Genomic DNA, 9,978 nt, shown 5'->3' with positions numbered 1-9,978 from the left:
GACTTTCACTGCTCCCTGTTTGCATACTGAGAGTGAGTGAAGTACCTCCTTAATTTACTTCTAGCTCAAGCAATATGAATATACATCTGTATTGTACTAAAATGAAATAAAGGCAGCTAAATAACATCAAGACAAATCTGGGAGACATCCATATCTATTAAAATATGAAGCACCAGGTAGGCAGCATTCCTCCATTAAGGAGGTGTCTGAATACACCTGTTACATTACAGATTCACTCTGTACCTATGCTGTGGGGGCCCTGTAAAAGCAGTTCAACATTCCACTATCTTTTTGGCTGTATTTTGTCTCATTTTTTTGTGGAAAGACTAGAAACCCACAGGAAAGCATTCTTCCAGCCTCCCGTTTGCACATGATGTTGTGGTAAAACAGGATGAAAAAGAAAACCCAAATCCCTATGGCTTCATATCTAGTTCGTAGTCTGTCATCATCTCCTTTTCTTGGAATAATAGCTTGCCTCCCTCTGGTTTTTAGGTTGTTCTTCAAAGTCTATTATTCCAAAAATACCCTCTGAGAAGCAGATGATGGGTAGCTACACTAATATATCAACCTTCATGCAACCTCATGCACAAACTAACCAGACTAATTTCAGGTCTACAAAAATAAAGTCCTGTCTTTGCTAACTTTGCTAACCTGTTTTAAAGCCTAGTGCCTTTGCATAGGTCTCAAAACCTAAGGGACACACCCAGAATTATCAGCAATATTTTTCCTCCACCCCTTTACTGTGAGTAAATAATTTAAATCCTTCCCCTCTTATCAGCATGCTGTTGTCTATTTTAACAGCACATCACAGGCAGTGCTATTCTGCCGAAGAACTTCACAGAGAAAGCTCATGCATGAAGTCAAGGGTAAGGCCAGTTTCCATGTTCAGTATAAAGCAGTCATTTACTTGAAGAAAATCCAGGAAACTCAATTCAACTATACACGATACGAAGTATGAGATTATTAGACCACATTCACAAGTACTTCTTCTCTTAAGGGCAGATTATTTTTTATATTAGGCAGCTATAAATAGATTTGAGAAAGAAAAAAGGTTCTGTTGAAGATTTTCTGTTTGTAACTCAGTGAATCTATAAATTTTGGCAGGGCTTTTAATTCACTGGAAAGCGTGTATGTGTGTGGATACGTGTATATATATATACACACATACATATAAAACTAATTCAGTCCTTACGTAGAACCTGGCCAGCCAACATCCTTAGAAATAAATATTATTACATGCACAAAATGCTAAATCCCAAATAACTCTTTAAAAGCACAAGTAACATTGTCCCCTTAGACTGTCTCATTAAGAATGAGGTTAGATTGCAATCATTTGCCATCTTCATTTATTCTCCATAAATAATAAAGCAAAATTATTCAGCTTAGGAACAGCAATCTTACCTTTGCAGAAGATATAACCTCAACATTTTTAATGTGACAAAAAACCCTACAAACAATACAAATTTAACTGCCGTATCACTGAGTCAATAAAAAGGTAAACAAGCTGAGTTACAGGAAAAGGTAGCGGGCAGTGTCCAATATTCATTAAACTGAACACGCCAGTGATTCACAAGGTTCAGACACTGACATTTTTAATACTGATAAAAATAATTTTATGTAAGCTGAATGCCAGAGATTTGACTTGACTTCAAACAAGCACTTACAGTTTTGGTATGGTCCACTAGAGCACAGTAGTTACACAGAACATTTATTTATAGTTATTCCCACTAACATGGTGTTACCACAAAAAAGCTTTGGTTTATATTCATAGTGTAAAGATGAAAAACATAGAGCAATGGAAAAACATGCTCAGTAAGAGCTTGTTATTCTTACAAAATGTTACTCTGTTAATACTCTCATTTGCAGTGTACGTAATCTTGTTCTCAGGAAGCTAATAAAGGCACAGCAGCAAAGGCAGCTGCATGCACGTACACCTTGTCAAGTTCAGTGTGCTGTACAATAGCGAGCTTCCACACTGATTAACAACACTATGAAATGCAGTGAAACTTAAGTATGCTTAAGTTTCTAGTTGAAGTCAAAAAACATCCTAAAACTGAAACAATGTTGCCTGTTATTTCACTTGCCTACAGATACACAAGTTAAAACTGAAACATTTGGCAAGTTCTATCGACTATTGTAAAAGCTAAAACCCCAATACTAATTTCAATCTAAAACTGCTTTTAAACCTGAAACCAAAGTGAACAACCCTCCCCCAAAATCCCTAACACCTGTCAGTATCACAACTCAAACAGTCACCGGCATTCAGTATGGACATTTTCAGCTTTGAAGTTTCTCTCTGTTTTCCTGATGTGTATGGTGTGCTGAGTGTTACCTTCTTTAGAAAATGCAAGAAAGCAACATACTTTCAACTCAGGGAAACAAGTGTTTGGAGATGAAGCAGATTTATTGTTCCATTATTGAAACCGGGGAGTATTTTAAATCAACAGCCACACACTTGATGAAAATCCAGCTGGTACGAATGAACAGATCCGGGTAACCCTTAAATAAGTTTCAAAGCTACTGTTAACATGGAGGGGGTTGTATATACATATATATGCATATATATATATACACATATATCATATAGCCTTGTAGGTAACCCATGGTTTAGAAAATCAAAGACGCCCTCTGCATAAAGGACAGGCAGAGAACAGCATCACTGAGGTACAAGTCCGATTCTTTCAGGTGAATTACTGCATAGATATCTAAGGTTAAGGAGTTGTGACATTTTACTGAACAGCTTTTACAGTCTCATAAGATAACAATGAAAATACATTGTATTTGGAACCAAAGAGCAGCATATTAGACATGCACTGGTAGAAAACATCCTGTGTGCAATTTGAGATGTTAAAAGTATCATACACAACTTGGATGTTAATCTAAAAGCATACTAACTTAATTTGACTTCATTTTTTATGGGAAAAAAGTCTACATGGTCTTATTCAAAAAAACTGGAGTTCTCAACATTCAGCTGTGGTGGGTATAACACGAACATACACAGTCTTCATGTTCAAGTTCTTCATGGAGATGTCCTTTGTGATCTCTGAACCAAGAAAACAAGAGAAACAGAACACAGTTAGTGCTCTTGCTTACTTTTCTACTTACACATTTTTTTTTTTTCCGTATTCAGACAGTTCTGCTAATTTGATCAAAACGGGGCTAGGACAGAAACTGCTCAGCTCCAGACGGGACTCTGGAAGCACGGTGCATTAAGGGAAGGGACACCACACATCAGGATTGCCGCTGCAAGAGCTGAAGACCTTGTTCTAGGTTACAAAGCATAATTTTTTGAAAGCCTATGTCAGCCCCCAGCTCCCAGCTTCACATCCACACAGAACAGTATCTAGTTCAGAAAATTACTTGATAACGCAATGAACTGAAGGCAACATGAACAATACAGCACAATGCACCGAAACCCAGAGTCCCCTGTAAACACTGCGGAGGAACGGCCACACAGAGATCCACCTCCTCTAACCTCCCATCTGGGACAGAATATAAAACACCACACGTGTGAAGGAGAACAGCAACAAGAACATGCATACATTAACTTGAGTTTCATACATACAGCAAGGATTGTTGTAGTATCGGCTGAAAAACTACACTGTAATCTTGTTGAGTATGCTTAAAGAATATCATACCACACCACATGGATTCCTTAAGCCTTTTCATAGCTACGTGCACATCGTTCAGAACAGTAATAGGACAAAGTCTCACCAACAAACCTCTTTTAAGAACGTAGCATATTTCCAACAGGCAGATTCAGGGTTTAGAATTATTTATGAAATACAATCGTACTTTGTGCCTACAGAAAAAAAATCACCTGCAAAGTTGGCAAGACCCGGAGATCTCTGTCACCACCCTTGCCACCTTACAGAGCGCTGTCCCGAGGAGCTAGATGCTCACTAGCTCAATGCTTCCCAACACCCGTCAGCTGTAGTGAACTACCCCAGTAACAGAGCAGATCGTTTTGAATACTGGGAGGTACAGCTTTGGAACAAAAAGCAATCTTCATAACACATATACCAGAGGCCTCTTTACTGTGAAACTTCAAAGTGAAAAGAAACTTCAAAGAAACCACAAATACACCAGTGAAACCAAAGCAAAAGAATATCGGGGGTTACGCTGTTACTCTGCACACTAGAATCCCTACAGAGAACGCAAGCAAATAAAAGATAATTTTAAATTCTGGCATTAGTGCTAGCACAAGTGACAGATTCATAACATTCAGAATGGCTGGGTGTCTTTTCAGTAGAAACAATTTTGTAGTGCGCTGCACCAGATCACAGAACTGACGTCTGATATTCACGCTGCTCCAGCTTGGGCTCGCCTCGAGCTGAGAGAGGCCAGGCAGCGAGTGTGTGCGGGGGGAGCAAGTTGTGAAGTGCATCCATGGGGATAATGTAAAAGCAGTTCAGTTTTCAGTAACATGATGTACAAGTGAAAAGTGATTCTAGAAATGGCAGCAAGGAGTTCTGTTTCCCTGTATGCACGCTCCTCCTAACATTAAGGCTCCCATCCTTCTTTGAAAGGTAGCTCATTTTCAGACTGAGCAGATACAGTCTGCATCGAAGTTTAAAAGCCATCTATTAATTAAAGAATTAAGCAGCCCTTATGGATCATGATGGCAGTGTTTTTAAGGAGTTCTCTTCCAGTGCAGTGCTCTGCTTTAAGCAGCTGAATACCCATCTACAGAGCTAGAAGAGTAGAGGTATAATCGAATTCAGCAATTAGGGCTGTATTCCCTCACTAACCTTCCTTCCCTCCCCATCACATTGTTACATCAGTATGTTAAAAAGCTATTTCAGTCAGCAGAAGCAGCCAAACAAACTATAAACTTGGTCTCAAAGTCTTTTTTTAATTAGTTATTTTTAAAATCCTGAAAAATTAGGAATTTCGTGAAGCTACTGTTTTCAACAGTATTTATCACAATAATTACTTGTAGAAATTGGAAACGAATTATCAACAAAATGTAAGGACATTCTCCTTTCTGTGCCAATTTCTCCAAAGGAAGGCTTTGAAGTTAGCACATGAAAAAATATTGCCTTCAGCCCAAACGCGTGTCTGAATCTGCCACTCATGTTTCATTCTCACGAATAAGCAACGCTCACCACTTTGACATTTATCAAATGCTTTTCCAATATTGCAAAGGGGGGGGGACAACACCACATTCATTTCTGAAAAGCTGACAAGCTTTTGTGCAGCAGAGAGCAGACTCCCAACTGCATGGTACCTGCACTTATAAAAATAAAGTTTTCAAAACTGGTAACTCATTTTCTACCAAGTGACTTTTTTAAAAAAAAAACAAAACACACACACACACACATATATATATAACAGGCATCACCCTTCCACATCACAGGTTATTTTCATCAAAAGTTTCAAATGGTTAACAAATATTTTTTAAGTTTTAGAATAAACCATAAACACAGTACTCAAACTGAACTTGTTATGTTTTGAAGGTAGGACCTTGAAATGTATTGATGAAAAGATGAATAGGGGATTACAAAGTTGCAACAATACACATAAACATTAACTGACCTAACGTTTTTCAGAGGCATCAAAATATTTGTTTTATATGCAGCACTTATCACATAAAGAGATCTGAAGATAAAGAACAACCATTTCAGTGTTTATACAATTTAAAAAAATGTTATTAAGAGAGCTGCATGGTGAGAACTACATCTGAGATAGCAGAAGCACAGCTATATGGCATAAGCATGTGTTAGCTACACAAATAAACCTCCAGGACCAAGTTCTCTACGTTCCAAGTCCAAAAAAGACCAAACCAGTTGTTTTAGCCTTTGAAAGGTTAGCAAATCTGATCTTTCACATCATTGTGAAGTGTCACTTTATACACTTTATTTAAAGTTTAAATAGTTCTAGAGAATTCATACGACAAGTATGTTACAGTGATGCAACTCTTTTCCCTTTTAGGCAAAGGCATTTTAAAAATCCTTACTTAAACTGAGACTTAAGGCTATACATTTTCCTGTTTTGTCAGTTACTTCACTCTTTCAAAGCTCAAACGTTTTATGCAATAGTTATTATAGTATTTAAACTAAACCATACGCTGCTGTAAACTCCTTTTGCCCAGTAACAATGACAGAAACCAAAAAAGACTTATGTGTAGTATCATTTGCTTCCGAATGGCTAAATTCCTAGTCAGCAAGGTTTCACGCATAAATAAGGTTTTTGTTTATGCAAATGAAGTATGCTTGATATACTTGGTTCTTGCCCCTTGTGCTGTTTCTAAACACTACAGTCTCCAGCTCTGTGCTTAACACCATTCAGCACATTATTTTTAGCATTACCTCAAACTATCACTAGAAAGTATCATCAATATTTGTGATCCATTTTACTTACAAAAATGGCTTTTGAATAAACAGAGTTCAGGTCACATGAAACAAAAAAAAAACCCACACCAAAAATCCACAACACCCCCACCCCCCCCACACTTGCTCTGATTCTAACCTGTCCTGCCGGAATCCCCCCAGCCCAGGCGCACAGCTAAGCGAGCCCACCTCCAGCCAGCTACACCGGAGAGCTGCACTGTCCCCTCAGCTAACGGGCACCTCCCGAGGAAATGCATCCCATCTGAGGATTAAGATAACTAGTTTAAACAAGGTGGCTAACTTCTGGACAGGTAACCTCATGGATAAGCCAAGGTTAAGTGTCATGTCTCCCTCCCAAACAGCTTGTGAATCATGCCACTGCAATAAACTGGAGACAGAATCCTCTGTGTCATTTCATCTGAAGAGCTGAATTTTCCTGAATACACAGAAATAAGCTTCTTGTTGTTTTGGGGGGGTTTATTTGGTTTTTTGTTTTGTTTTGTTTTTACCATATAGTTTCCAATCCATTCTTCCTGGCCAACAAAGTCCCAGATCTTTCTCAGGTCCAACTTTTTAGCACTACAGGTGGCTACAACCTTAGTCTTATCTTTCTCATGAATCAGATTTTTGTTTCTAAGCCTCACCATCTGTCTCTGGTTTCAGACGATTCTGTAACATTTCAGATACGTGACTATGTGACAAAGCTTCCTACTTCCCAGGTATTCTGAATGAATTGCAGCTGCCGTACCCTACTCATACCACTCCAAAATAGAACTGATACGCTTTTCCACCCACTGCCATTCTCCAAAACAAAGGAAAAACAGTATCTGCAACAATATAAATGTTCCAGGAACAATTTGAACAGGTTCCTAAAATATCCACACTTTAGACGCACTCAACTCACTTCCAGGAGGAGATTCACTCTCTGCTTAGTCACAGCAGCACGTCACCACCATTTGCATCGCTGACTGACTTTTCTATTTCAAAAGGAAGAAACTTTTACAGAACTTGTGTTGGCCATTTCCTGAAAGGAATGCATTAGAGCTTGAACTTCTAAATCAATGTGTGTGCTTAAAAGATCTTCTTGAATAAATATTGAATTACTGGGCAAAATTAGAAACCAATGTGTAAACAGCGTGCATTTAGTAATTAAACTAGAGCTCAGGCTACGTTAGCTGCCCCTCAACAAGAACTTCCAAGTAACCTTGGACAAGCAAACCAAAAGTTTGTGCTTACCCTGAGTTTGTGCTTCATCCAGGAACAATTTTAGCCTCCTGCTTCTGAGGCCAAAGACTTTTGCTGTTTCATGTAGAAGGCCTTGGTACGTTAATCCGTTCTGACCAACGGGGTTTTCCATTAGAAGAGTTCCCACTGTTCCTTTCTGACATTCTGAACAAGAAAAACAGTTGAATCACTACTCATGAGGCATGGCATTATTTCACGTATCTTGTTAAACTGAGATTTGGGATTTCTTCTTCCATTTCATCTCTATTTCTTCATACTGAAGAAACCAATACCAACCTAGAGATTCACTAAAGTTAATGAATTATAGAATCAGAAGTATAAGTGATTATTAACGGCTGGGAAAACAACAGAAAACTTTGCAGAATTCTTTACCTGGGTCAACAGGATAACCTAGAGACTGGGAAACACGAACCACTAAGAATTACAGCAGCTCACAAAGCAGCCTCTGATGATCAAATTCCCAGTTAAAAACACATTTTTGGCCCAGGTAGGTTCCTGGTAGTCTCAGTAAGATTCCACATGGACAGTCCGGGAAGGACTCACAGCAGGGCAGAGATTAAGAGCAAGTCACTAACAACGCAGTGTTCCCATGGGACATTTCAGAGTACAAATTATAAGATTAGCAGCTGTGAAACAATTACATACAGGTATCTATACTCCAGATCAGGTTAATAATACAATTCATTTGGCTGTTAAATAGCACTAAGAAACATTTCACAGGCCGCTTACAATGTCTTGGTAAAAAGATGGATCCTTATTAATTTTTGGTCAGTTTTAGACTCAGCCTTTTAAAATTAGCTGCACAGGTCAGCTGATGGTCAGAAGTGGGAAAACAATGCTACAGGCTCATGTTTAAATGCTGTCCTTTATCTCAAACTGGCACATTTTTCTTTTATGAAAAGAGGGAGAAGAGCTAAATATAAACACTGTGTTTATTAGAAAGCAAATACTAGGAAAACAAAAACCAAAATCACCATCTACCAATTGAAACACACATACTTATTCATCGGTAAGTGGATGGTGTCCAAAGCTTCTATCACAAAAAGCTCAGCCTGTAAACGAGGAGATCAGCATCCTACATACCTTGTGGTTTTGCATTCATTAGCTGCAAGTTGATATACTGACAGAGCAGAGCATCAGCAGAGCTGATCAGAGGAGGTGCTGACCCTGTTGTCACATGTAGAGTCTTTCCGCTGAGACTCAGCAAGTCAGTTTTGTTTATCAGTTCTGAAACACAAAACAAGACCAGTCAGGCCATTACAGGGAAGCTGAGGCCCAGTTCTCCCTCGATTAGCTGACAACAAGTCTTTCTAACTATTCATTCCACTGTGGAAGTGTTTCCCTCCTCATGATTCCTTCCTCAAGAAAGAGCATTTCTCAATTCTGAAGAATAGAATTTGTGCAGAAATATTTTCTTAACAGAGTACTTTGCCTGCCATGGAAATTCCCCCCTACATAACACTTCTTATGCATATAAATACACAACTAGTTTAATAATGCAATAAACACAGTTAAACAACTTAAAACAAGCAAGAAGTTATTCAATTAAGCCAACAATTTCTATCTCATTAAATTAAGACCTATGGTCTTTGCCTGTACCCTGGCTCCCCTAGCTGAAGCAGCACTGGATACGTGTTACTATGCAACAGCAGGATACTTCCCTCGTTAAACTCCAGATGACAATAAACGTAAAATCAGTGGCTGGTTAGCTCATGAATAATGCCCTCTGCATTAGTATTTGTGTTTAATGTCAACAGCAGCTGATGATTCAGCAGATGCCTCCAGCTATACATATTTAGAAAATGGTGGAAGATCAGACCCAAAATAGGACCCAGGTCTCAAAGGATTTTAGAAGTAACACAAGCATCCTGAAAGCACTTGGATGAGATGCTAATGAGGTTTCTGTAATGCAAATGAAACATGTAGGGCTGCGTTCTGCACTGCCCACAGGAGCCTATCACACAGGTAAAATAAAAAAGGCTGCCGACAGCCACAACACTGAAGATACAGAGAAATAACATCACACTCTGCTACAAAGCTTTTGCAGCTACAAAAGAATTCCAAAGACAAAATCAAGGAAGAATGAATACATTTAATTTCTTGTTAGAACTGTGCAATGCCTATAAACACACAACAGGCACATCTGTCATCTCTTTCCAACATGTTTTCATACTGTATCAGCCCTGTTCATCTGTCATGGAACCTAAGCTTTACGAAGATTATTTTCCATCAGTTCATCTGCATGAATTTCAAGGGGCGGAAGTGGCACTCCTTTTCCCTGGGTTGTTTATAAACTTAAAAATTAAAACCAAACCAAAACCAACCAAACAAAAAACACGCCACAAAGCCCAACCCAAACCAAAAACCCCAGCCCCAGAAAACCCCGAAACAAGACAAAACT

The 9,978-nt window shown here is 38.7% G+C and overlaps 1 protein-coding gene across 1 annotated transcript in view; it reads right to left on the bottom strand.

The window, feature by feature from the left end:
- Positions 1-1,329: 1,329 nt before the first annotated feature.
- IARS1 (isoleucyl-tRNA synthetase 1) overlaps positions 1,330-9,978 on the bottom strand; it is a 108,151-nt gene continuing 99,502 nt past the window's right edge. Inside the window, exons 31-33 of the mRNA XM_080385403.1 lie at positions 8,661-8,804; positions 7,569-7,721; positions 1,330-3,043 (exon numbers count right to left, since the gene is read on the bottom strand). Of these exons, the coding sequence (XP_080241529.1) occupies positions 2,961-3,043; positions 7,569-7,721; positions 8,661-8,804 (380 nt within the window). The 3' untranslated portion in view covers positions 1,330-2,960. The remainder of the gene's footprint in view (positions 3,044-7,568; positions 7,722-8,660; positions 8,805-9,978) is intronic.

This window comes from Falco punctatus (genome assembly GCF_963210335.1).
Source record: "Falco punctatus genome assembly, chromosome: 4".
NCBI lineage: Eukaryota > Metazoa > Chordata > Aves > Falconiformes > Falconidae > Falco > Falco punctatus.
This window is presented reverse-complemented; position numbering and strand designations above follow the sequence as displayed.